The sequence below is a fragment of the Coregonus lavaretus genome (assembly GCF_964263955.1).
Source record: "Coregonus lavaretus genome assembly, contig: SUPER_35_unloc_1, whole genome shotgun sequence".
In the NCBI taxonomy this organism is placed as follows: domain Eukaryota; kingdom Metazoa; phylum Chordata; class Actinopteri; order Salmoniformes; family Salmonidae; genus Coregonus; species Coregonus lavaretus.
Window position 1 is genome coordinate 3969528 of NW_028167181.1, and position 27526 is coordinate 3997053.

The following is a 27526-nucleotide window of genomic DNA, read 5'->3' on the forward strand; positions in this document are numbered from 1 at the left end:
CGTAGATGGGATGCTCTCTATGCATGGCCACTGAGGATACACACTCTCAACAGGACATGGAATTGTAAGGTGAGGATGCTTCTCTTGCCATTGTTTATATGTGTAGGGCTTTTTGGCAGAATACTGTACCTTGGCTGTTGGTCACGTTATTGTTTAATGTCATATGAATACAAGATGAGAGAAGTTGAGCACCTTTTTGCAGTTTATTGTTTCACGGGGATCTATATATATATTTTTGAATACTGCTCTCTCGCAACATCGCAGAAATCATCATTAGTCATTCTTAGTTTCAGCAAAGGCAAATGTTTTATGAACTCTGCGTCGTGGTTTTTGGGTTGCCATATTGGCCAGTCTGTCTCCTCCATTGTAATTGTGACCCCTGTGTATGAAGACTTATGCTGATTCCAGGCCTTTTTCTGTTGCTGTTAGCAGTGCTGTGCATAAACTGTAGGCTATTTTTACAGCTGGCCTTTCCCTTACAGTGAGGGAGGGAGAGAGAGAGAGAGGCTCGTCCTTATGTTACACAGCAGATGTAGGTCTCTGCCAGTGTATTTCCAGTGGGGGGAATTCACAAGTGTTTAAGGTCACACTATATGATGATGACTTTGGTGGAATGGCCGCTGTTTTTCCTTCTGATGTTGGACCTTATTCAGAAGAACCCATCCAGATTGAAACTTGTCTCCTGGCTATTTGTTTAGCTCTGTTGTGTTACTGATCAGTGTAGGACGAAATGAATAGAGCACTGAGAGAGAGGAGTTGGATATGATCTTAGTTTTGAGTCCTATTCCCCAGGAGGATGAGCGCTCTCTCTATGGTGAGGGAGTAAAAGCTAGGCTCTGTTGATAAACAGTGAGGATGAGTGTCTACTCGGAGCAGAGGGGTGTATATATACTACAACGCAGGATCAAGGGGTTAGCCTGCTAACTTGCCTAAATATTCTGAAATAAGCTTAACTTTCTAAAAAAATAAAGTTGAAATGGGCATGGTCAACTTAATTCAAAAACCAAAAATGCATATCTAAGTTCAGATTTCTTTATGAAAATAAATAGTTATTTCTGGTTGTTTATCAAAGTTAGCTGGCTAACTCATTGATCCTGCTTTGTAGTATACCCCTCTGGTTATAGCCTACATCTGGCATGGTTACAAGGTCGCTGTAATAGAAGGTCACGGGTGCTCCTCAGCCCATTCCTCCTCCATGTCTTTCCTTACCAGTCTGACTTTATTTTTCTCTCTCCTTTTTCTCTTTTGCTCAAACACACAGGAATAGAGGGGGATTCTCCATGATTCATACTAGCCAAGGGCTGTGTAATGTAAGTGTGTGGCCTCCTCAGCCCCGCCTCAGTGTCTCCCCTGTGTCTCCACCTTAATCAAGCCTGCTGCTGGCTCACATGTCAGCTCAGGTGCTGGGGATAGGAACTAGGGACTGACTAGGGTCTCTGTAGAGTGGTTGTGTTAGGGCTATGGTGGTTTTCCTGGAGACAGCGTTACCTTATGACCTCATACTGGATGTGGTAGTTCCCCCATTTTGTGGTTTTCAAATAGAAATTTCTTTCTCCTGCTTGTGGGATGTGGGAGAGTAGGTTTTATTGGAAGCAACATTTGTTTCAACTGAAGTTTTATAAATGACCTCATTTGTCAAGTTAATCACGATGGGTAAGGCCAAATTTATTTATTTTTCTTCATATTTCATTGTAACGCCTCAAATTAGCCAGTTAAACAGAGCCATTTATGCGGTGATGGAAAGGTATGAAAAGCAGCACCTTAGTCAATATGCACAGAGCTGCAGTTTAGGCTGTCATGCGTGACCTCTCCTGGGTGCTTGGCAACGTCACTCACTGTGTGCCTTTTTGAAGGCCATTCGCATTCTATTTGGACAAAAATCCCCTTACTCCTCCTATGTGTTCTAAATGAGCACATACACTTTGTGCCCAGAGAATATTCTGTTAAAGGCAGGCAAAACCTATTTTACCCAGCCTTTAACTCCCACCTATACAACAACACAGACCTAGGACGATACATCCTTTAAGCAGGGTTCATACAGACTTTGGCAAGTCAAATTCAAGCATTTGTAATTTTCAAGGACCTCAATGTTATACAATTGTTTAATTTATATAATTGAACATATAGAACCCCCCTAAAAAACCACCATAGCCCATTTTTTAGGCCTTGCCAATGCGTTGATAGTCAAATTATTATTACATTCTAAAATATGCAAGAATAATGTGGACATTGCCTGACTAAAGAGATTGGTTGCATGCCGATTTTTCTGTAGCCTATGTGACTGACGCAGGCACACACAATACATCCATGAATAGCGATAGCATTAATTTCACCATTTGACCCTCACCATCGCTGTTTTTATAATGAGAAAGTGGCCTAAAAAACAGGTTCCTTTTTTTAAATGGAAGGATTTGTATGGAAAGCGAAGTTGAAGCCAACATTAGATATTGTCGTGCTCAAAATAACCACACGTCGTTTTACCACAACCTTCAATTCAAGCGGCGAGGAAAAACTCAAACTGATCAAAAATGAAATAATTCTAAGAAAGCGGGAGAACTTATAAGTTGTCTACAATAACTTTTCAAACACCAAATTGAGGTAATGTCTGATTTTCACGGTAGGCCTATTCCAGTACTTGAATTTCTGAACTCCAAAGTAGGCTACTTCAAACTAGAGACCTTCATGGGTCCAAAAAGCTGGACCCGTTCCGAAATGGACCTGGGTGGGGCTTTCCCATCCGGACCCGATATGCATAACATATTCTTATTTTTTTATATATAGAGACCCGTTCCGATCGGACCCGTGGACAACTAGACCCATTCTGTATAGACCTGGTCGGATCCAGCCCCGGTCCAATCAGAGTGGGGGAAGCAGCAGAAAAGTTACTTTTCTTAAGCTTCTTTATTAACCGAAGCTGATAAAGCGTGAAGGAGAGGATTTAGCAGGGGCTGTGTCTGTGTGTGTGTGTGGGCTACTGTGAGTGTGAGCGAGTGACATGGGGAACAGGGAGGAGGGAGGGAGAGACGAGAGACCGCAACCAATCCGACTCGTGCTATAGTAGACTAATAATATAGCGTGAGTCCTACACATTTACAACCAACTCCATTTAGAATATAAAGTAGCATCCTACCTGTTGTTCTTGGTCGTTGTAGCCTATCCTTCTCCTTTAATTTATAGATCCATAATTTTAATTCCGTCTTCCATTGATTTAGATATCTCCTAATTTTTGCCTTACATGGAGGCACTACAGAGGATAGTGCGTACGGCCCAGTACATCACCGGGGCCAAGCTTCCTGCCATCCAGGACCTCTATACTTGGGCTCCCGAGTGGGGCAGCGGTCTAAGGCACTGCATCTCAGTGCTTGAGGCGTCACTACAGACCCCCTGGTTGGATTCCAGGCTGTATCACAACCGGCCGTGATTGGGAGTCCCATAGGGTGGCGCACAATTGGCCCAGCGTCGGGTTTGGCCGGTGTAGGCCGTCATTGTAAATAATAATTTGTTCATAACTGACTTGCCTAGTTAAATAAAGGTAAAATAAAATAATAAATACCAGGTGGTGTCAGAGGAAGGCCCTCAAAATTGTCAAAGACTCCAGCCACATTAGTCATAGACTGTTCTCTCTGCTACCGCACGGCAAGCGGTACCGGAGCGCCAAGTCTAGGTCCAAAAGGCTTCTCAACAGCTTCTACCCCCAAGCCATAAGACTCCTGAACAGCTAATCATTGCTACCCGGACTATTTGCACTGCCCCCCCACCCCCACCCCCCTCTTTTACGCTGCTGCTACTGTCTATTATTTATGCATAGTCACTTTAACTCTACCCACATGTACATATTACCTCGATTACCTCGACACATTGACTCTGTACCGGTACCCCCCTGTATATACCCTCCCTACTGTTATTTTATTTTACTGCTGCTCTTTAGTTTTTTCATTTATTTATTTTAAAAATCTTTAAAAAACTGCATTGTTGGTTAAGGGCTTGTAAGTAAGCATTTCACTGTAATGTCTACACCTGTTGTATTCGGCGCATGTGGCAAATACAATTTGATTTGATTTGGCTATAGCCTATTGCCGCTTTGATGACTTATGATTGGCCAACAACAACAAGCTACACGCACCACTCTCGTGCCAAGCAAAGAGCAGCAGCATAAATTATTCTCTGTCTCTGTCTCTGTCTCTCTCTCTCTCTCTCTCTCTCTCTCTCTCTCTCTCTCTCTCTCTCTCTCTCTCTCTCTCTCTCTGTCTCTCTGTCTCTCTGTCTCTCTCTCTGTCATGCTCTCTCTCTGTCTGTCTCTCTGTCATGCTCTCTCTCTGTCTCTCTCGCACTCTCTCGCTCTCTCTCTCATTGGCATGGGAAACACATGTTTACATTGCCAAAGCAAGTGAAATAGATAATAAACAATAAGAAATTAACAGTAAACATTACACTCACAAGTTTCAAATGTCATATTATGACTATATACAGTGTTGTAACGATGTGCAAATACACTGAACAAAAATATAAACACAACATGTAATGTTTTGGTCTCATGTTACATGACTTTGAAATAAAAGATCGCAGAAATGTTCCATATGCACGAAAAGCTTATTTCTCTCAAATGTTGTGCACAAATTCGTTTACATCCCTGTTAGTGAGCATTTTATTATTTGTCAAGGTAATACATCCACCTCACAAGTGTGGCATATCAAGAAGCTGATTAAACAGCATGATCATTACACAGGTGCACCTTGTACTGGGGACAATAAAAGGCCACTAAATTATTATTTTTTTTTTCACACAACACAATGCCACAGATGTCTCAAGTTTTGAGGGAGCGTGCAGTTGTCAAGATGACTGCAGGAATGTCCACCAGAGCTGTTGCCAGAGAATTGAATGTTCATTTCTCTACCATAAGCCGCCTCCGTTATCCAGAGCGACTTACATTTTAGTGAGTGCAAAAATGTTTCATACTGCCCCCCCGTTACTAACAGGGATGTAAACAAACATTTGAGAGAAATAAGCTCTTTGTACGTATGAAACATTTCTGTGATCTTTTATTTCAGCTCATGAAACATGGGACCAACACTTTACATGTTGGGTTTATATTTTTGTTCAGTGTAAGACTGACTAAGAGGGGGCTGTGCTCTGTTAATGGGTAGTGTTTGGCGACCAGGCCCGGGAGGAAACCGTCCATGCAGACCGTGCCGTCTCCAACCTCTTTTATTGACCGTGCAGGAACAGGACCATAAACTGCACAGGAAGGAAGACTCTGCTGGCCCAGGATTCAGGAGATTGGTTGAAGTCTAAAGATGTGACACTGGCTGGAAAAAGAATACAATCCTGCTTCTATGTCTGCAAGGAATGTGGCTGTCTTACTGCGAAGCAAAGTTATTTGTTTTTCAGTTTTGGTCTTTTAGTTACTGGTAGTGCTGAGTTTAATTTTTTGTGTAATTTTTGTGGTTGTGACTAGGCCTGTGACGGTCATGGAATGACCGCTCTCACTAACAAAAGGTTTACTCCTCTGCTTCTGACTGAATGTGCTGCTGCCACAGGAATGGGGGCGTTGCATAGGCAACCAAATACTTGTTTGCCCCAATACCTTGCTTGTTTCAGCAAGGAGCAACAACGTTTCATCATGTTGTTACTGTGGAAATGGACTGAATCGCATTAATGCCCGGCCGTCCCCTCTTCAGTCAGCTGACGGTCTTCATCCATAATCGTCGGTTACATGATTATTCATTAATTGTGCCAGCCCGAGCAACCAGGCCCAGGAGGAAACTAACTGAGCACAGGAAGGAAGACTCTTAGCTGGCCCAGGATTCAGGAAATAGGTTGAAGTCTCAAGATGTGACACTGGGTACGTTTACATGCACACTAATAATTTGATATTAAACTGATTATGGCAGAGTATGGCATTAGTCATGTAATCACCTTTATCTGCCTATCTTAATCAGCGCAAGGTCATAATCGAAGTCTGCAATCTTTTGAATTATTAGGATATGTACAGTGCCTTGCAAAAGTGTTCATCCCCCTTGACGTTTTTCCTATTTTGTTGCATTACAACCTGTAATTTAAATGGATTTTTATTTGGATTTCATGTAATGGACATACACACAATAGTCCAAATTGGTGAAGTGAAATGAAAAACTTGTTTCAAAAAATTCAAAAAAATAAATAACGGAAAAGTGGTGCATGGATATGTATTCACCACCTTTGCTATGAAGCCCTTAAATAAGATCTGGTGCAACCAATTACCTTCAGAAGTCACATAATTAGTTAGATTGCACACAGGTGGACTTTATTTAAGTGTCACATGATCTGTCACATAATCTCAGTGTGTATATATACACCTGTTCTGAAAGGCCCCAGAGTCTGCAACACCACTAAGCAAGGGGCACCACCAAGCAAGCGGCTCCATGAATACCAAGGAGCTCTCCAAACAGGTCATGGACAAAGTTGTGGAGAAGTACAGATCAGGGTTGGGTTATAAATAAACTATCCAAAATGTTGAACATCCCACGGAGCACCATTTAAATCCATTATTAAAAAATTGAATGAATATGGCACGACAAAAAACCTGCCAAGAGAGGGCCGCCCACCAAAACTCACGGACCAGGCAAGGAGGGCATTAATCAGAGAGTGAACAAAGAGACCAAAGATAACCCTGAAGGAGCTGCAAAGCTCCACAGCAGAGATTGGAGTATCTGTCCATAGGACCACTTTAAGCTGTACACTCCACAGAGCTGGGCTTTACGGAAGAGTGGCCAGAAAAAAGCCATTGCTTAAAGAAAAAAAATAAGCAAACACATTTGGTGTTCGCCAAAAGGCCTGTGTGAATAGTTATGCACACTCAAGTTCTGTTTTTTGTCTTATTTGTTGTTTGTTTCACCCCAAAAAATATTTTGCATCTTCAAAGTGGTAGGCATGTTGTGTAAATCAAATTATACAAACCCCCCAAAAAATCAATTTTAATTCCAGGTTAAGGCAACAAAATAGGAAAAATGCCAAGGGGGGTGAATACTTTTGCAAGCCACTGTAAACCGCTTAATCGGTGTTCCAGCTGTGTATTTGATCTGTGCATGTACCAGCACCGGTAGCGCAAGCCTCTTATGAAGTGAGTTCGGAAAAACTTAAAAGTATTCACACTCAATTTCAGCCAATTTTTGTGAACTCTGCATGTGCCAGCACATGGATAGCTTAATTTTGTGTGCAGTGTGAGCACTCCATGTTGAGAAGTGGTCTGAGTTTGGTTCGCTTGAATTCTGCGGTCCGGTTCCCTTTTTTAGGGCAATGTGAACACACCGCTCCCCAGGTTCCCGCACCACATACACTAGACTACTGCAACACCGTTTCCCCTGCCATAACCCCTCACATTGGTGCCACAAAGAGAAAATATGTGTGGGTTCGCAGAAAAAACGTGTGCTGTTTTAGGATATTGATTCAAGGATGCACTGGAATTCCAAAATATGTGTGGAGTTTTTAGTTTAAGATTATTTGTTTGTAATATGTGATCTATAGTATAGGGTAAGAACGCTTCATAAGCTGTTTATTCGATTGTGGGGTTTGAATAGTGTGAGAAGACAACATATTTGGTGAAAGTCACAACAGGGTACAAAATCTATTCTAGCTCTAGTTGCCGCATACAAACGTTATGTCCGAACTGCGAATGGAATAGCCTTCGCAAATATTACATGGTCACTGTGGTAGAACGTTTATTTTGATTGTCGATTTTCTGCATGTATTGAAGTCCCAACAGATGTAAACAGGATTATTAGAGAAATCATTCTTCTTGCAAAGCATGTAAACGTGTCTTACTGAGAAAGGAAGAGGATACCTAGTCAGTGGCACAACTGAATGCATTCAACTGAAATGTGTCTTCCGCATTTAACCCAACCCCTCTGAATTGCCCTGGGAGCTGTTGTTGTTGGGGGTTAACTGCCTTGCTCAAGGGCAGAACGGCAAATATTTCTACCTTGCCGGCTGAGGGATTCCAACCAGCGACCTTTGGGTTACTGGCCAGAATAATGGTTTTTGTCTTTTAGTTACTGATAGTGCTGAGGGGATTTTTGACATTTTTGTGGTTCTGATAAGGTGTGTGTGTGTGTGTGTGAAACGATGACCATATCCTCATTCTCAAAGAGGAGGGAAAGAGACCGTCAATATTAGAGGAAAGCTCTCCTCATGACTGCTGAAGTCAGTAATCCATCAATGTCACTGAAATAAACAATTATCAACTATTTTAGTGGAATGGGAACTGGTGTGTGTTCCCATATGTGATTGCTTTTCAGAGATGTTCTTTGGTAACTGTCTCACTATCTTTCCAAATATGTGTGTGGGGGTGCACACACATTTTGGAACGCGCACACACACCACCCCTGCCTGTCTGGCCCTCCCCCTCTGATTTTAGTGGTGGGTTGGTGGCTAGTCACTGCTGCTTTCTGCTGTGTGCTGCTGGCGTTTTAAGGAGGGTCTGGGACGACCTGATTACACTACACAGGAAGCCAGAGGAGGGAGAGGTCACACTCCAGCCCCGTGCAACATACTGCACCTCTCGATAAAGACAGAGAGCAGACAACAACAACAACGATCTCTCACACTTTAACCAGACGCTCAAGGAGACTCTTCAAAACCCCGCGCAGCACTTGTAAGGTACAGTAAAAGGAACGCTGTCTCTCCTGTGTTTTTGTTTGGACTGTGTGTCAGCCAGGGGATGTAATATCAAATACCTAGAGATTGTGTGTGTGCGTGTAAGGGGATTGACGCTGCCAAGAGGGTTGCTGGGAGAGGCCAGGTGAGATGACAAACTCACCTGTGGAGTGTGTGTGTGTGTTAGACAGTGGAGCAGCATGGGCTGAAACTCTCGTCTGTGGTGGAAGGTGTTTGGGGTGGAAGAACGTGGTCAAGAGGGGTTTGCGGTCTCCTTTTGGCTTGATCTCTCTCAACGTAACGCGAGCTTCTGTTCTGCTCTTGCTGCTTTGTATTTGACAGGGTCTGTCTCGTTGACTTTGGGCGACGTGAGAGGCTGGCGTAAGGAGCACCAAGCAGCCATACACTACTTTAACTGAACAGATAGATCCAGATGTTTGTTCTATTCAGTTGTTGGAGGGAATACTATTTAATTCTCTCATGCTTTTTGAGGTGTTAGCTCAGTATTTTATTACTGATTGAAAACCAATGGCTTTACAATAGCTGTGATCTGATATGAAACACTTGCCACCTTTTTGTTTAACTATTTCATTTTGGTCCAACCTTACACATGTCTGTTTATGACATGAACAGTGCCAGCTGTTTTAGATGGGTTTGAATTCCCCTAACGACTGTGCCAGGTTGGACAGAGCCAGAGGCACAACGTGTGCTGGTCGCTATATGCTGACAGTGCTAGCACAGGGAGACCATTTTCTCTCTCGGTCTCTCTCTCGGTCTCGGTCTCTCTCTCTCGGTCTCTCTCTCTCGGTCTCTCTCTCTCGGTCTCTCTCTCTCTCTCCTGCTCGCTCGCAGGAAAACTGCCATCGCTCCTCGGGTTCCCAGCCCTTGTTTCCTGCCCCCGCGTGGCTCTTTCTCTCTCTCTTTCCTTCTCTCTCTCTTATTCTCTGGCTCTGTGTATCTGTCTGCAGGGGCAGCTGGCCCGCACCGTGTACCTCTCTCTTTCTGTCTTCGCTCTCCCTGGGCTCCTGACTGGCCAGAGAGACGGCCAAGGAGGACTGTTAGGACACACACCGACTCCCACTGATTAGAACAGAAACAAGTGAGGCCTTTTCTCACCCCAGAGGAACCTTAAATGAACCATGGGCAACCTTTGAGCAACCTGTGGGCAAAGAGAGATCTGTGGATGTAGGGATGTAGCTCAGTTGATAGAGCATGGCGTTTGCAACGCCAGGGTTGTGGGTTCGTTTCCCACGGGGGGCCAGTATAAAAAAATATGTATTCACTAAACTGTAAGTCGCTCTGGATAAGAGCGTCTGCTAAATGACTAAAATGTAAATGTAAAATGGATCCTGCCTTGTTTTCCACGATATACTGTTACACCGCATTGTGGCAGTTGGGTGGTTTGGCAATTGAGTTTTGACACACTGACAGTTAGTTACCTTCTCTAGTAGAATACTATGTGAAAACACTGTTCAAAGTATCAGCACCAGTATAATCATTCGGTTGTTTTGTGTCCCCAAACCTCTGGAGGTGCCATACTCTGGTTGTCACAGGTCTGTATGTGTGCACAATTTGCCTTTAAAAGCAGATCCAGGACCTGTTATGTTGCTTTGTTGCTAGTCATTTAAAGTGACAGTTGCTGGCAGGCAAAGCTGATCCCAGGTCACGTGTTGATGGCAGTGAATAACAGGAGAAGGGACTGACCACTGACCACCACTCTCCAGGCAGCTGGACCTCAGGCATGCCTGCCTGCTGCAGATGGAAGTCCCCTTTTCCTCCAGCGGGGGAGGGGGATGACGCCTGGACAGACACTCAGCCAAAGGGCATACACACTGCTCGAACGTCTACTAGCCTTCACTGACCGCCATATTATCTCTGGTGGCCTATGAGGATGTAAAAATAGCTGTTTAGCAGCAAGAATCCTAGACATGCCCAGAAAACAAAGGCTGATTTATGCAAGCTGCTGGGCTAAGCATAGATAGGCTTTTGTGCCCCCCAACCTCCCTCCATCTCCCTCTCTATCCAGACATCATCACCAAGGCCGTCAGCGCCAAAACCTCTGACGCTCTCTAATACTCTACTCTAAGAACGGGCATTGTTCCGGACGGCCTTGGGGTCCTTGCTGATTGGCTTGGCATACCACAATGGTGTACGCAATTGCGTTTGTTTATAACCCCTCACTTTGGGCTACAGCGTCATACAGAATGTGTGGTTGGTTTCAGGAAATTTTTGCGTAAGCGGAGAGCTATTGCACAATTTCTTTTAAAACGTTTATCCTTATCTTGTGGTTGGGGTTTATTCTCACAAGTGTGCTTTCACGTCTAGTTCTACTAATACTATTTCCAGCAGGCCTGTGTTTTTATTGGCTCCTCCCAAGTCATTACTGGAAGAATTTGCCCAGTTACTTGTCACCCTGTTGCAACACTGTGCTTTTCAAGAGAACAGCATACTATGAATGCAAGAGCCAATAGTATTGCAACTGAATGCGTCTTCGGATCTGTCATCAACACGGAACAGGGAAAAGTTCCAGAATGGCTCCTCCCACTCCGTTTCCCTTTTCCCAGCACTGTTACCCAAACTTAAAGTCCTGTGGCTTGCCTGCCTGCATGAGCAGGTCTATAAGAAACAACAAATGCTCCACTACCCGGAAAGCCCCATAGAATGTAGGCTACATATGCTCTGAAACGCACTTGATTAGAACACATGCTTGCTGGGCAAACAAGATCTCAAGGAGGGTTATTCTGTTTAAATGACCTGCGTTTGCGCGGCACCATCTTTGTTTGTGGGGACCCTCAAAGAACAGTTCATGCATTCACAGTCTAGAAAAGCAAAGCGTAATCAGGCATACCCACCAACGTGTGAGAGTTGACCGCAACATATCGCCATGTGGTTTTAAGAAGAATGCCCTATGATGTGCGTACATCGTGGACGCGTGTTCTGTGGGTTTTCCTCTTTTTCTATCCTGGTGCTGGAGCGGAACCCGACTTGAGGACAAACAGACCTGTTTGTTCAAGGTAGAGGGAGAAGGAGAGAGGAAAAAGGGAGAGGGTTTGGTTTACAGGCAGAGCTGAGAGAGGTTGTTGTCGAATGGGGGGGTGGCGGCTGAAGAACGCTTAGTTCTCAGGTTACTGCACATGACGCCTCAGCTAGCTACCTGCTCCTTTCTCCCTGGCTGCCTCTCCCCCATAAGACTGCACTCTCTATTCACCACAACACATGGCTGGAACAGAGGCTGCTACTGTTAGTCAGGGCTAGAGAGACCTCTCTAGAGAGACCTCTCTGGTTTGGGTCTGCTTGGTCTTTTCCCCTTGGACGACTGACTGCTCATTTGTTTCTGTATTGGTTAGGCTATGTATTCCATATGAGAGGGGTTTGGTCGTACGTCACCTTGAAGTCACTGTCTGCAGACTGGCCGGCCTGAAAATATGTAACCCCATTCTTTGTTAGCGTCACCAGGCCATCTTGTTATTTGTTATGCGATCATTGATACCCTGACCTCTTCTACCCTCTCCTTTCCCTCCCTCCTTCTCCATGCTCACTCCTGCCTTCCCCTCTCTGGTTCTCTCGCTCGCTCTCGCTCTCGCGCTCTCTCGCTCTCTGGGATTGGAGAGAAGCTGTTTTCAGAGGAACAAACGGAGAGGCTGTTCCCAGCCGGGGATGAGTCAGTGCAGCTGGAGCTGCAGGTCACACGCCCCCGGCGCCCTCTCTCTCTCTTCCTCCTCTCTCTCTTCCTCCTCTCTCTCTTTCTCCATCCCACCTCCGCCGAGATTGCTTTTGCTGGGCCAAGCGCTAAATGCTAACACACCCAAAGCCACTGAGGGAGCTAGGCTAGAAAATGCTAAAAACATGTGCAAAGGGAGTTGTGCCAATGCTAGGCTAGAAATGCATAATTGCTGTTAGCCCCATGCTTTTCCAGAAAAACTGAATAAATCAATTGCATTCCACAAGTCTGATTAAGCAAAGAGTTCTATGCTAATGCTAACAACAATCTGAGTAAGGGAAAGTTCCAGGCTAATACTGACAACTGACACAGTCATGGGAGCAAAGGGTTCAGGACACTTTATCTTCCAGACGTTTCCTTTCATAAATCAACAGACTTTAATATGCTACGCTTTTGTCAGTCTCTGCCTTTGAAACTCTTTATCAGGAAAGATGGTTTACAATTATATCATTATTCAGGTCAAGACTGTAAAACGATCTGACCTCACCCCTTACTAAGCACACACAAAAAGAAGAAAGGGGGACTGAGAGAAAATGATATTTTGTGATGCACCTGCTGTCTTGAGTGTCGGAGAGAGGCCGTAAAAAAAATATAGCTGCTCCATCCATTTAAAGTTAACATATGCTCTTGGTTTGAACCAGAGAGAGGGAAAGAGAGGGCGAGGGAGAGCGCACTGGACCAGAGGGATAACGGTTGACTCTCCTTTATGACACTTGCTTACTGCTTAACCCATTAGCCCGGCTGTTCGGACATGTGGTCCTCTGTAGCTCAGCTGGTAGAGCACGGCGCTTGTAACGCCAAGGTAGTGGGTTCGATCCCCGGGACCACCCATACACAAAAATTTATGCACGCGTGACTGTAAGTCGCTTTGGATAAAAGCGTCTGCTAAATGGCATATTATATTATATTATAATAAAAGCCCCAGAGCTAACCACAGGGCGTGGGAGCCTTTAGGCCTCATGCAGTGTCCACCTCCCGGAATATCGTCTAGGCAGAGGCAGTATTACCTATTCTGACCCTTGGAGCACAGGGAAGTCGGAAGGAAGGGAATCCCAATCCATCTGGGAATGACTAGATGGGGAAATTAGGAAAGTGGCCTTTGATGTGAATGAGGTTGGTTAGGGTTTACCATAGCTTCAATAGTGAGTGAAATCACTCCCCTACAGCAACTGAGTCTCAGCCATCAGGATGTATTTAATCGATGTACTTTGAAAGGTGAGGCAATGGCAACGTTTTCAGCGGTCAATTGCCTTTGTAGATCGCAACCTAATTTCCTTAAAACAGTAATCATCTACTTTTTGTGCCACAGTTTACGAGAAAGTTAAAAGTATGGAAATGTATGCACTCACTACAGAAAGTCGCTCTGGATAAGATCGTCTGCTAAATGACAAAAAAATGTAAAAAGAATGTAAACTTGCCTTTGATTTAGTTTCATATTGTACCAACCCACGTGCTTTCACTTGTCACTAGGCAGCATAGGCCTTTAGTGTTAAATATAAGGGAGCAGGAGGTGAAAGAGGTGGTTGTTGTCAGCAAAGGTGACTGATTATCTGACTGTGTGGTAGCTAGTCAGAATGCTGAAGCTGACACACTAACCCTGTGTTGGTGGCGGTGCCAGCAGCACGAGCGGTGGTTGCCTGGGAATCTGCCCTGACATGTCTGTCACACTGAACACACGCCAGAGTGCCTAGCTTAGTCCTTCCTCTCAAAGATGGCAGCTGTGTGTGTTTATATATGGAGTTGGGACAGCTGGGCTCTGGTCTCACACTCCTACACAAACAGCCCCAGTAACCTCTGTAATCAGTTATGTAACCCAGTCAGTCACTGAGTTATGATTCGTCTCATGTGGTGTTACATTGGTTCGCTACACTTATCAAGACAGATTAAACCCTTAGTTAATTTCCTGATTTACTCTAGTGCATGTCCGATTCCAGTGCCAAGTTTCTCCGTCTTCTTTGTGTGTATCTCCTGTATTTGGCTCATGCCTGGGTGAGTCAGTTGATTACTAGGCCAATCTGTGGTACTCCTTGTTTGAGCTGCTGACGTCTTAACACACCCCCTGAACCATTCACCACCCCACCTGACTCAATGTGGGAATATCTGTTCATTGCCCAGGTAGGCCCTTTATGAAGAAGCAACCAAGCTAAAGTCAGCTGTAACGGCTATATAATAGACAGCTAATTTCCCCTGCAAGACTAGTACGATGGCTAAATCCCTGACATGTCCAACCAAACACTGTCAGTTTCCACTATTAGGACCAACCCAAGAGCTTATGGTTAGCAGTGGCTGTGTGGTCAGTGACTCCTGTTGTCGTTCTAAATGGACCTGACTCCGCTGTTCCAGCCCATTGAGTCTGATGGTCCATTAGGGCACACGCTGTGCCACATTAGCCCTCGTTGGCACACGAGCCAGGGCCAATTTCACACTTACAAATGACTTCAACGTCACCTTTCGCAAGCTCGTCAGAGTCGCCGGCCCTGGTATCCTAGTAACGACACCGCCCTATATGTTCAATTGACGGTTCCCTCTTTTGCTTCAAATGCTTCTGTGGCAGGCATCCAAAAAGACCAAGGCCTGCCTTGCTTAAAGCGAAAATATTTGTTTAAAACAAGAGTGTCTACCCCGCCTCTGTTTTGTTAAAAGGTTAAGGGATGGACCTATAGACAGAGTTATGGATGCAAGGACTGACCATCCATGATATCAAGATGATAGTTTCAAACATGTTTTGAGGCTATGCAGTGTTTGTTTACATTTACATTGTTTACAAACATTGGAGTAAAACAAGTTTATATTTTGGGGTATGACTGTTGAACTAAGTTAATGAGGCATTTCTAAGTTATGTTCTTTAAAAAATCTATGGGTATATATCATTAATTTATAAGACCAAAAATGAATGTAGCACAATTAAGCATTCTAGCTTTAACTCTCAAACCATCAGATATGTAGAGTATATGGATGGATTAAAGTGTGCCATTTATCAGCCTTGGAGGACCATCCGTAGCCATCAGTGCTCTCAAAGGCTCTTCAGGTGCATTAGCTACCTTTCTTTGCAATAGAATTAGCCCTCATAAGTGCAGGAAGAAGCTACTATATAGTTAGCAATGATAAGGAATATATTGAATGTTAGGTTGCTGGGCCCGTATTCACAAAGTATCTCAAAGTAGGAATGCTGATCTAGGATCCAGGTCTGGCCTGTCTATGTAATCATATTCATTTATGATCTAAAATGTGAAACTGATCCTAGATCGGCAGTACTCCTACTCCAGGCGTGTTGTGAACTGTACTCTTCACGCTGCCGCCTCACGGTTGTTAAACACCAGCCAGCTCCTCCAGCTGTCTCTTCATTTCTGGCTACAGTACTGGAGCATGTCATTAATCACTGTCCTCAATGGCGGCATAATGTCCCCTTATTCTTCTTCCATTTCCAGAACATTCTTCGATTAGGATTAGAGCCCGGTGGAACTCCCCAACCAGCTGGTGCTGTTATCCTTCTGGAATGTTCACTTTCACTATTACATCATTTGGTTGTGTATTATAAGAGAGGTGCCGCAGTACAGTTAGACTATGTAATAAAAGTTAGTTAGTATGTTAGAACAGTCGAGGGCGTTTGCACAGAGATTAAGCCCACGCCTTGGCTACTTTTAAATAGAGCTTTCAAAGAAGATTCTCCATTTAAAACAGTAAGTACAGGAGTGGGCTTAATCTGGGTCTGTGTAAGTATCACTTACTTTACAGTACTATAATAAACAAGACATTAGGCTACATCATGGTGCATGATGGGTTGGTATTGTTGGGCTTAATCTGGTTCTGTATCACTATAATGAACTAGACGCTAGGCTACATCATAGTGTATGATGGGTTGGTGTTGTTGCCAACTTCCCAGTATGTCAGTGTTGGTACAGTAATCAAATCAAAGTTTATTGGTCGCGTACACATTTTAGCAGATGTTGTAGCGGATGCAGCGTAATGTTTGTTGCTTGCTCCTAACAATGCAGAAATCAAGAAATGTCGGAAAGAATCCAATTAACAGCCAAATAGCACTGTAACAGTAATCCAACTTCAATCTATACGTATGTACAGTGGCTTGCGAAAGTATTCACCCCCCTTGGCATTTTTCCTATTTTGTAGCTTTACAACCTGGAGTTAAAAATTGATTTTTTGGGGGTTTGTATCATTTGATTTACACAACATGCCTACCACTTTGAAGACGCAAAATATTGTTTCTTGTGAAACAAACAAGAAATAAGACAAAAAACTGAGAACTTGAGCGTGCATAACTATTCACCCCCCTAAAGTCAATACTTTGTAGAGCCACCTTTTCCAGCAATTACAGCTGCAAGTCTCTTGGGGTATGTCGCTATAAGCTTGGCACATCTAGCCACTGGGATTTTTGCCCGTTCTTCAAGGCAAAACTGCTCCAGCTCCTTCAAGTTGGATGGGTTCTGCTGGTGTACAGCAATCTTTGTCATACCACAGATTCTCAATTGGATTGAGGTCTGGGCTTTGACTAGGCCATTCCAAGACATTTAAATGTTTCCCCTTAAACCACTCAAGTGTTGCTTTAGCAGTATGCTTAGGGTCATTGCCCTGCTGGAAGGTGAACCTCCGTCCCAGTCTCAAATCTCTGGAAGACTGAAACAGGTTTCCCTCAAGAATTTCCCTGTATTTAGCTGCATCCATCATTCCTTCAATTCTGACCAGTTTCCCAGTCCCTGCCGATGGAAAAACATCATCCACAGCATGATGCTGCCACCACCATGCTTCACTGTGGGGATGGTGTTCTCGGGGTGATGAGAGGTGTTGGGTTTGCGCCAGACATAGCGTTTTCCTTGATGGCCAAACAGCTAAATGTTTGTCTAATCTGACCAGAGTACCTTCTTCCATATGTTTGGGGAGTCTCCCACATGCCTTTTGGCGAACACCAAATGTGTTAGCTTATTTTTTTTCTTTAAGCAATGGCTTTTTTCTGGCCACTCTTCCGTAAAGCCCAGCTCTGTGGAGTGTACGGCTTAAAGTGGTCCTATGGACAGATACTCCAATCTCCGCTGTGGAGCTTTGCAGCTCCTTCAGGGTTATCTTTGGTCTCTTTGTTGCCTCTGATTAATGCCCTCCTTGCCTGGTCCGTGAGTTTTGGTGGGCGGCCCTCTCTTGGCAGGTTTGTTGTGGTGCCATATTCTTTCCATTTTTTAATAATGGCCACATGCGCCGAATACAACAGGTGCAGACATTACAGTGAAATGCTTACTTAACCAACAGTGCATTTATTTTTTAATAAAAAAGTTAAATAAAACAACAACAAAAAAGTGTTGAGGAAAAAAAGAGCAGAAGTAAAATAAAATAACAGTAGGGAGGCTATATATATATATATATATAGGGGGGTACCGGTGCAGAGTCAAAGTTTCGGATATTAAAAAAAAAAACCCAACCCTGATCTGTACTTCTCCACAACTTTGTCCCTGACCTGTTTAGATAGCTCCTTGGTCTTCATGGTGCCGCTTGCTTAGTGGTGTTGCAGACTCTGGGGCCTTTCAGAACAGGTGTGTGTGTGTATATATACTGAGATGTGCCAGATCATGTGACACTTAGATTGCACACAGGTGGACTTTATTTAACTAATTATGTGACTTCTGAAGGTAATTGGTTGCACCAGATCTTATTTAGGGGCTTCATAGCAAAGGTGGTGAATACATATGCACGGACCACTTTTCCGTTATTAATTTTTTTGAATTTTTTGAAACAAGTATTTTTTTTCACTTCACCAATTTTGACTATTTTGTGTATGTCCATTACATGAAATCTAAATAAAAAATCAATTTAAATTACAGGTTGTAATGCAACAAAATAGGAAAAGCGCCAAGGGGGATGAATACTTTTGCAAGCCACTGTACACCGGATGAATTGACACAAGATCTTCTAAGAATCATATGTACTGCAGTAGATATATTAGAGTGGGCTATGTCAAGACTCCAGTATTTAAATACATATGTATGGGCAGACAATTGGGTACTCTGGGCCCCTTGTGGCCCCTATCTATCAGGCAGATGGTTGTGACTGGAGCCCTCGAGTTCTAGATGTTCCAGGGGACAGCTTGATAAAGTTAAGCCCAACAAAGGCCACTGTTCTCTGGATAGGGCAGGGCCAAGGCCGTAGCCAGGAATGTGGTGGTTGAGGGCCCTGTGTCCCACCCACTGTCACCCCCCTCCCTAATGTCTGTCCCTGTCACTCTGATTCACCCACCACACCCCATAACCAGTCTTCAATGGGGGGGAAGCCCCCAATGTGGTAGAGTTCTTCAAGTCTACTGTATTAGCTAGCTCTCTTTACTTCTTCCTTTCTCACTCACTCTCATCTTCTTCCTCCTTTACCTTTGTCTCTTCTCTCTATACTGTTCATCCATCTCTCTCTCACTCCATCTCTCTCCCTTTCTTCCCTTCTCACCCCCCCCCCCCATCTCCTCTCCTCTTTGTCTCTGGGTCAGTGGGGGCCTGATGGCAACAGTGTGACTCAACTCGGATGGCATTCCCCCGTCCATCCCTCCCAGTCATCCCCTCAATGGTGTCTCTGTCTGGCTGGAGGCTGGAGCAGGCACCGGGGTCTCTTCCTGCCTCACGCCCTATCAGAGGGCATGGGAGGGTGGAGGGGAGAGGGTGGGGGGGGGGGGGGGGGGGGCGACAACTGCTGCACCAGGGGCTCCTCATCTCGTCCCACTCCACTCCCCCGGAGTGAAGAGTCAACACACTTGGTTACTGCTTGTATTGTTTGGTTGGTTGTATGTAAGGATTGATTTGTGATCAGTTGAGATCTACTCTATCATCTTGGGCCTTGTGAAGTAGACCAACCTGGATTAGCTGTGTTCTGTGATCAGTAACGACTATTGGATTATTGACTGTTCTGTGCCTCTTTGACTACAATGGAGGAGAGGACAGTAACAGGGGTTCAGCACTGCTAGAGTCCTCATTACCTCTGCTGGCCTTTTCAGGATCAATAGCACAAGGTAGGTCTGTGGTAGCCTGGTTCCAGATCTGTTTGTGCAGTCTTGCCATCTCTTATGGTAATTGTCAAAACAATGGCCATAAGAGTTGACAAGACCGCAAAAACTGATCTGGAACCAGGCTAGGTCTGTGGACAGATGGTTATTGTCTAACAGTGCTGCTATTCAGCTGCTGTGTGCATCAGACAGTCACTGTCATGTGTGGTCATTGTGAAGAGCTTTTTGTACTGTTTTCCACTGACAATAGAAAGTATCTGTGTCAGCGAGATGCCATTGGCTGGCTGACTGGAGACACAATGGCATTTCTGGTTGTGTGCAGTTTCATTGGATAGGAACCTGGCAGGGATTTAAATGGACCAGTTTAGCTCTACTTGCGGCTAAGTTTTAACTTGAGTTGTGATTAATGGAATGGGCACATGGGGTGTGTGTGGCAGTGGAGATAGAGAGAGATTGAGAGTGATTCTCATTGCTCATGTTATCACACAGCTTTCCATCCCTGACCGTTTTCCTCCGACCCCTACACACTGTCTGCTACCATGCTAATATGGGAAAGCACCCCTGAATCAGGTAGGCTTCCAAAACTCACTCCGTATTGAAGCTGCAATGAAGCACCACTCAAACAAGCCGCCTTCAACGAGCTCTTAACCAGCTAACCAGCACCATTGAAACTATGAATGTCAATGTCATCTTTCTAGTCAGACCAGCTGTTGTTATGGACAGCAGCAGGGTGGCAGGTAGCCTAGCGGCTAAGAGCGTTGGGCCAGTAACTGAAAGGTATTGGGGTCGAATCCCCAAGCCAACTAGGTGAAAAGTCTGTCTGTGCCCTTGAGCAAGGCACTTAACCCTAATTGCTCCTGTAAGTCGCTCTGGATAAGAGTGACTGCTAAATGACTAAAATGTCTCCATGTTCCTGTGTCTGTTTTAAACCAGGGTCGTGTTCTACCTGGGCTTGTCCTATAAGAAATGCTTAGCAAAAATGAATACGACCCAGGCCTGGCCTAACCTCCCCCAGTGTAACCTCACCCCATGGCCCACAGGGTAACCTGAGGCCAGAGTGCTTTGTCATGTACCAGAGAGAGGGGTCGCCCTCCTCTTTGTCTGACCGCAACAGAGCAGCACCACAACAACATGCTAATGTGTGCTGCTTGGGTTAGATTAGGCTGCTGTTCAGGCTGGACAGGACCAGTTATACACAGACTGAGTTAATTGCTCTGTGTATTGTTATCTGGAGGCTGTTTTTGGTTGTTGATCATGTTTTATGGTTAAATAAACAGTGATATTAAATGTGATGTTAGGGCATGGCTTCTTGTGGGACATACTGTGTGGGAACCCTCCTCCTCCCTCAATGTCAAGCAGACCTCTTGAACCCTGCGCCGGCATTTTTACTTGATGACTGTAGGGAGTGTTAGGGCCATGAATGTAGGCCTGTTAGAATTTCAAGGGGCATGTGCGTATGTATGAATGTGCATTTCTCTGCGCGTGTGAGAGTGTATATCTGCGTGCGTTTCTGCCGTGCAAGGCTGCGCCCGCGTGTGTGCGCGCCCCTGTAAAATTCCTCCTTCAGCCAGCCTGTTTATTTCTCCAGGGTCGGCTCTCCTGTTTGTTGACAGAAGAGGACAGCAGGACGATGCTCTCTCTCTCTCCTCTCCTCCTGGCTGTTCTTCCCTACTCGGTGCTTGGCCCGCTAACAAAGGGAACTCTGTGGATAGAAAAACAACTGAAGGGAGGGGGAAAAAACACAGAGCATTGTTAATCCGGTTAAAATCTTACCCCGAAAAAAAACAACAAAGCTTTTAGTTTGCATTCCTCACAGGCCATTGCTGGCTGTGCTTGGGTGAGGCTAGGGCTCTGATCTCCAAGGAGAGTTGTTTTTCTACTGGTTTGGTTTTCCCTCCTTGTTTGAAATCCAAAAGTGGCAGTTGAGAAATTCCACGAATAGCAATTCCTTTCTGTTATGTCATCTTTTGTATCAAATTTCACCTGTTCAATATTCAATACCTCTATCGAGTCTATTTTGCGCCACAATATTGATCAACCTGAAGCGGATCGATTAAGCACAATTAACTCTGCAATCTGGAACAAATCCTTCCAAAAAACTCAAGTTTAGCATAAGTGACTCAGCGAATCAGAGTTGGTGGCTCATAGCGATTAGCCACAGTTTGTTTTCATCATGTGCTTTTTAGCCCTGCTTATCCTTGAGTTAGCTTCTCCTAGCATCCGTTCAGGGAGCAGGTTTCATTGAACAAGTTAACCACCTTATAAGTTAAGCTACACAGTTTAGGTGAAAAGACATCTAGATGGGCCGGGCCTCATTCGTCAAAATAAAAGCATTAGACACCAGACTCCTGTTTAGACATCTGACTTGGTTCTATCTCGCTCCCTCTGACTGACTTTCTGATGGTAGTGCCTGACGATGATTGACACAAGTGATTTATTCTTAGTGCCTTTTGTGTAACTAAAACTAAACCACTCCGCATTCTCAACCCTATCCATCCCACGGTCTTAAGTCTGATAGAATAGAAATAGAATTGGATTATATTTCTATGCTATATCCCATTGTCTGGGTCTTGTGCCCTGTGTTTAAACCCTAGCTGCCTTGGAAACTCTGTGGCTGTGTCCCAAATGGAACCCTATTCCCTACATAATGCCCTATGGGCCCTGGTTAAAAGTAGGGGCACTATATAGGGAATAGGGTGACATTTCAGACGGAACATGTGTCTCATAGACATACAAATCCTATTGTTCCACAGTCGGGGTGCTAGACCTAACCAGACCAAACTATTGTCTGTCTGTGGTGGCTCTGGGTGTCCCAGACACACATTTCTGTCTTGGGAACAGGTCTGTCCTAGTGGGGCTCAGAGGAGAGAGATGGAGAGGCTGTAGCGGGAGGGAGAGGAATGGATTGGTATATAAGAAGAGGGTGAGAGTGGGTGAATTTTGAACATAGTCCTTGTGTGGCTTACAGGACCAGAGGAAAGAGCAATGGAGAGTGAGGGAGGGATAGAGAGAAGCACACAGAGAGGCCAGGGTGGAAAAACAAAGCCCCTGTCCAGCCTGTGGTCAGCCAGGAATGGAGCCGTATGAGCAAACACACAGTGACCTTTCTCTATTGGTCCGTCTCTCTCTCTCTCTCTTTCTCTCTCTTGCGCTCGCTCTTCTCTTGTCCCCTGAGCCAATATGGGTTGTTGTTGTTGTGAAGTCTTCAGGGGTTTGTTAAGATTTTCAAGGGGGGGTTTATGGGTGTACTGTGATGTTTTTAAGTAAGCGATGATATGTATTTAGAGCATCAACATTAAAATGTCTCTCTCTCTTTGCAGGCATGGAAGAAGCGGTGGTTTGTTCTCCGCAGCGGCCGTCTCTCGGGCGACCCAGACGTGCTGGAGTACTACAAGAATGACCACGCCAAGAAGCCCATCCGCGTGATCGACCTCAACCTGTGTGAACAGGTGAAACACTACTTATGCTAAGGCTGATTATGGCCAGGAGTTTGTTACTCTGGACCCTAGTTATGTAATACATTAGTTCCAGGTCAGGTCATGTGATCAGGGAAAACTAATGGTCCTAGTAATGCTACAGTACCACTAGCTAATACTGCTAAAACGTCTTAAGGCAGCTATAACAGTACATTACATTGACAGTGGCTTATAGCAGCTTTGGCTACAACAGATATTGCTACCACTATTGTTTATGTAATGCTACGTGCTAATGCTAAGCCCTATTGTTATGTGGTTGGTAATGCTACAGCTACATGCTAACACTAAACCTTCCCCCCACAGGTGGACGCAGGGCTCACGTTCAACAAGAAGGACCTGGAGCACAGCTTCATCTTCGACATCAAGACCATCGACCGCGTCTTCTACCTGGTGGCCGACACGGAGGACGACATGAACAAGTGGGTCCGCTGCATCTGTGACATCTGCGGCTTCAACCCCACAGACGACGGTAACAATGATGCTGCACACACACGTACCACACACGTACCACACACGTCCCTGCACAGGCTCGCATGCACGCCCACACGAGAGGGACTCTGAGATGTGTCTATACAATGTGCACAAAATACGCACAGAAGAGAAAGAGAAACGCAGAAAGAAAATGCAACAGAACAGAAATATGCATGAGCGGAAACAGTAGTCTTTCCTCACACGTATTATTCTCACATAATGATCATATCCTGGTGTAGTGTAGGTTTGGACACGGTGTGCCAAGAGGCCTTTGTTCCCAGCACAGGCCTAATGAGGCCTAATGAGCCGTGTCTTCAGATGGGTTCACGTTACCATGTTTCCATGTACTGTATAATTAAAGCATTGTGTGCTCCCCTAAACTGAGCCCCACTGCCGCTCTCTCTCCTTCTCTACCTTTATTGTTCTCTCTTTCTCAGTTTCTCTCATTTGTTCTCCCTCTCGCTCACATTCGTTCTTTCGTTCTTTCTCGTGCTCGCTCGCTTACTCAGGGGAAAAGCGAGTGAGTGGGGCCCACCAAACCAGAATGGTGGTTTATTTAGAGTTCTACTTCCTGCTCTTTCTTCCCACCATCATCAGTGGGGGCCACATACAGGGGCCTCCGGACCTGAACTTCCCCCTCAGCTGACATGGGAGGTACTGTTGAGTTCAAGGCCTAAAATTAACTTTTTGGTCCACTAGCCACTGTGGCAGGTAGATTTAAAAATCTACCAGCCACTCAGATTTTTTACCAGCCAAAAATATTTGGGGGGGAAAAAATGATGAGCGTGCTTTGTAATATTTCTAAAACAATACATTTATTACTAAGAAGAAGTAATGTGGTATATTAATTGAAATTTTATCCAAAATATCACAGATGAGACAAAACATTTCACCTGTCCCTTTAAGGGCGTGAGGTTACCGTGGTAACGTGACTCCAGTCATGTTTGTGCCTGTGAGATTGAGTCTGACTAGTACAAGCCTTGCCTTCTCTTCCCTAGCAGTTGAAACTCAAACATAGAAAAACAACCTAGCTTGTGAACAAAACAATGTAAGTAGCCAAGAAACACAAGGACAAAGTCTCACGTCAGTAGAATTTCGTTTTTCTGTAAATTAGACCAACGTTTATGCCTGTGCACAGCGCTTCTAAAAATGAATCTTTCACTCTTCATGTGCGACAGCCCCCAGCCAGGCAGTGTTGCAATGCGAGGTGGGATAGGCTGTGTAGGATTCGTAGTTCTTTGACTTTGTGCGATTTAATTTACCAGCTATCAAACAAAACTGCAGAAATTCTTTGAAAACAGCTACTGGAGCATTTATTTTACTATAAATGTGATCATACTTGAATATTTGTATTCACAAATGCGAGTGAAATGCTCGCCCTATGGAGCCCTGACCACCCGCCAACGTGGCTGGTGAAATAGACATCTTACCCGCTAATGCCAAAGTGGCGGGTGTTTTAATTTTAGGCCCTGGTTGAGTTGTTGCCTGGCTAATGGCTATGGCTTACACTGCTTACACTGGTGTGGAACCGGAAATGGACCCTACAATCTGAACTCACTATTGTAATGCATGTGGGTTTAATCCGAATATTAGGGAACCATTTAGAGTCCCTGGAATGTCCTGGATTATGATATCAGCAGTACCCAGTACATCTTTGACAACAGGGAGACCACGTATCAAACCACAAGGTCAGCTTCACTCCTTCCTCAGTGTTGTGGCTGTATTCTACCCTCCCTGTTATAGTGCAACTTCAACCACAACATATCGCTTATCTATGGGCCATTTTTGAAATGTTGAGTTTATTATGGATCCAAGCAGCGAGTTTGTCTGTCATAATGGCCATGCAGATTTGCTGTGGTTGAGCGGTGTGACTCTCAAATTGCAGAGAGGCCTTGGCTACTTCTGTCTGTGCCTCACAAAGTCTTGCTGATCATACAGCACAAACAAAAGAGGGGACAGTTCAGCCCACTCCCGCGCCCAGGCGAGGGTGCACTGTGGCTGGGGAAATGTCAGCAAGGAGGGGGGGGGGGGGGGGGGTGCTGGAGTGCTGGAGCAGCAGGGCTGTAAACCACCGGTGTGGGAGGGGGAGATTAAGGAGGAAAGGGTTTTTCCCGCTGCCTGGGTGAATCAGCACATAAGACAGACAAACAAGGAGGTGGAGGGATGGAGAGAGTGAGTGATACAGTGTATAAAGCAGGATAGTAGTGAGAGAGGGGGCTGGGGAGAAGAGACGGAGAGATTAAGTGATGCAATGTATAGGGTGTGATTGGGGGGGAAGGAGGAGAGTGCACAGGATAAAGCAGGAGAATAGTGACTGATTGGGGAGCGATTGAGGGAGAGGTTGCACAAGATAAAACAGTGGAGGAGGGAGTAGGAGGGGAGGAAGAGAGCGATGGATGGAGTAAAGATTCAGAGAGCAGCTGTCGTCTCAGGGTGCGCATCCTTCAGTTCGAGCACTTAGGGAGCCACTCAAAGATCTCTCTGTTGGTGGTTGGGTGTGTATGTGCGTACACACTGAGGAGTGTAGGCGGGGAGCAATGCAGCCGGAGAGTAGGTTGTGAATAGAGCACAACCAAGCACAGTCGTCACCACACAGGCCTACATGGAGACGGACAAGGCAGAGACCTTGATGAAACGCTGTCTGGCAGTGGTTGGGATTCAAAAGGCAAAACATAGATTTGGATGGAATACAGCTCAGTATTAATGGGTTGAATAACATTGGCAGATACAATAGCTATTGGAAGAAAGGAAGCATTTTTTTTTTTTTATGTTTCCCTATATTTCCCCTTTTTGTTATAAATTCTTATATAAATGTTATAAAATAGTTGTATTTCTCATGCGTTAATAATTGATTGTGAAGATTTGAAAGGTTATTGCGTGGTTCACAGACATACACGTGTGTGTGTGTGTGGGAGGGAGGGAAAGTGCATGCATGCCAGTGTACGTACAGTGTTTGTCCTTCAAGTCTGACTCATGACCTGTTTGTACTGGATGTCATCTTGCAGTATCTCTGTCATGTGTTCAACTCGGTATCCATTTCCCACAGCTCTGTAGTGCTTTTATAGAACGTACTACTGATTTATGTACACAAACAAGTCAGAAATATAACCGTACAAACACCTACAATATTATCACTATAGAACATGTACGTTTCGTTAATAACTGTCGTGCATGAAAACTCCGGTGTTGTTCTGATGGTGTCCCCTCTTCTCCCTCCATCTCCCCTCCTCTTTCTTCCCCACAGAAGCGGCGAAGGCTGCCCACCAGGCGGGCAGCGGTGGCTCAGTGGTGGACACACCCCCTCACCCGGGGTTGGGCGTGCTGGGGGGTCCTCCGGCCATGCTGACCAACGTGCCCCCTCCCTACCAGCCAGTCAGCGTGCGCCACTTGGACTCAGAGTCCAGCCTGGATGAACCCCAGGACTACCTGTGGCTGGTCAACTGTGAGAGCAAGAAGCCAGAGCCCAACAGGTGGGTGTGGAGTCCATGATATGACAGTGCACCGCTGCCATTGGTACAGAGTGGAGAGGTGTTGTGACATTTCCCGCTGTGTTTCTCTGACATCTAGTCTCCATCTGGTCTCCATCTAGTCTCCCTCTAGTCTCCCTCTAGTCTCCATCTGGTCTCCATCTAGTCTCCCTCTGGTCTCCCTCTGGTCTCCCTCTAGTCTCCCTCTGGTCTCCCTCTGGTCTCCATCTAGTCTCCTGTTATTATATACTTTAGGTTTGTGTCACACTTTTTATTTAGTATGGCGTCTTTAGCCCATCTCTCCTCGCCTCTCTCTCCTCGCCCCACTCTCTCTCCTCTCCTCGCCTCTCTCTCTCTCTCCTTGCCCCTCTCTCTCTCTCTCTCTCTCTCCCTGCCTCTCTCTCTCTCTCCCCGCCTCTCTCTCTCTCTCCCCGCCTCTCTCTCTCTCTGGTTACTTTCCTCTGTGGTGTGCTTTATTAGGTCTCTTGTACTGTCTCTATATGTTGTCCATATTTCAGTGCCTCTCCTCTCTTGTTGATGTGGTTCTCTATCTAACTCTCTCCTCCTCCTCCTCTCTGTGTGTGGTGATGTAGCTCTGTGACTCCTCTCCCTCCTACTCCTCTTCCCCCCTCCGAGGGGGACCAGGAGTACCTCCTTCTGGGGGAGTGTGAGAGCAAAGGGGCTCCTTCTCCTCCCCAGGTTAATCAGTGAGTCTGGAGCAGCCTGTCTAGTGTGGAGTGACACACACACACACACACACACACACACACAC

General features: G+C 45.3%; 1 protein-coding gene across 10 annotated transcripts in view; it reads left to right on the top strand.

Annotated features, from left to right (window-relative positions):
* LOC311110040 (GRB2-associated-binding protein 1-like) overlaps positions 1 to 27526 on the top strand; it is a 73650-nt gene that overhangs the window by 32988 nt on the left and 13136 nt on the right. For 6 of the 10 annotated variants that reach the window (XM_084188575.1, XM_084188572.1, XM_084188580.1 and 3 more), the window contains 3 exons: positions 22661 to 22789; positions 23120 to 23285; positions 26532 to 26757. In XM_084188575.1, coding sequence (XP_084044701.1) covers positions 22661 to 22789; positions 23120 to 23285; positions 26532 to 26757 — 521 coding nt within the window. Of the gene's footprint in view, positions 1 to 22363; positions 22552 to 22660; positions 22790 to 23119; positions 23286 to 26531; positions 26758 to 27526 lie in introns of those variants that run through there. The other 4 variants (XM_084188571.1, XM_084188579.1, XM_084188573.1 and 1 more) reach the window with 3 other exon arrangements.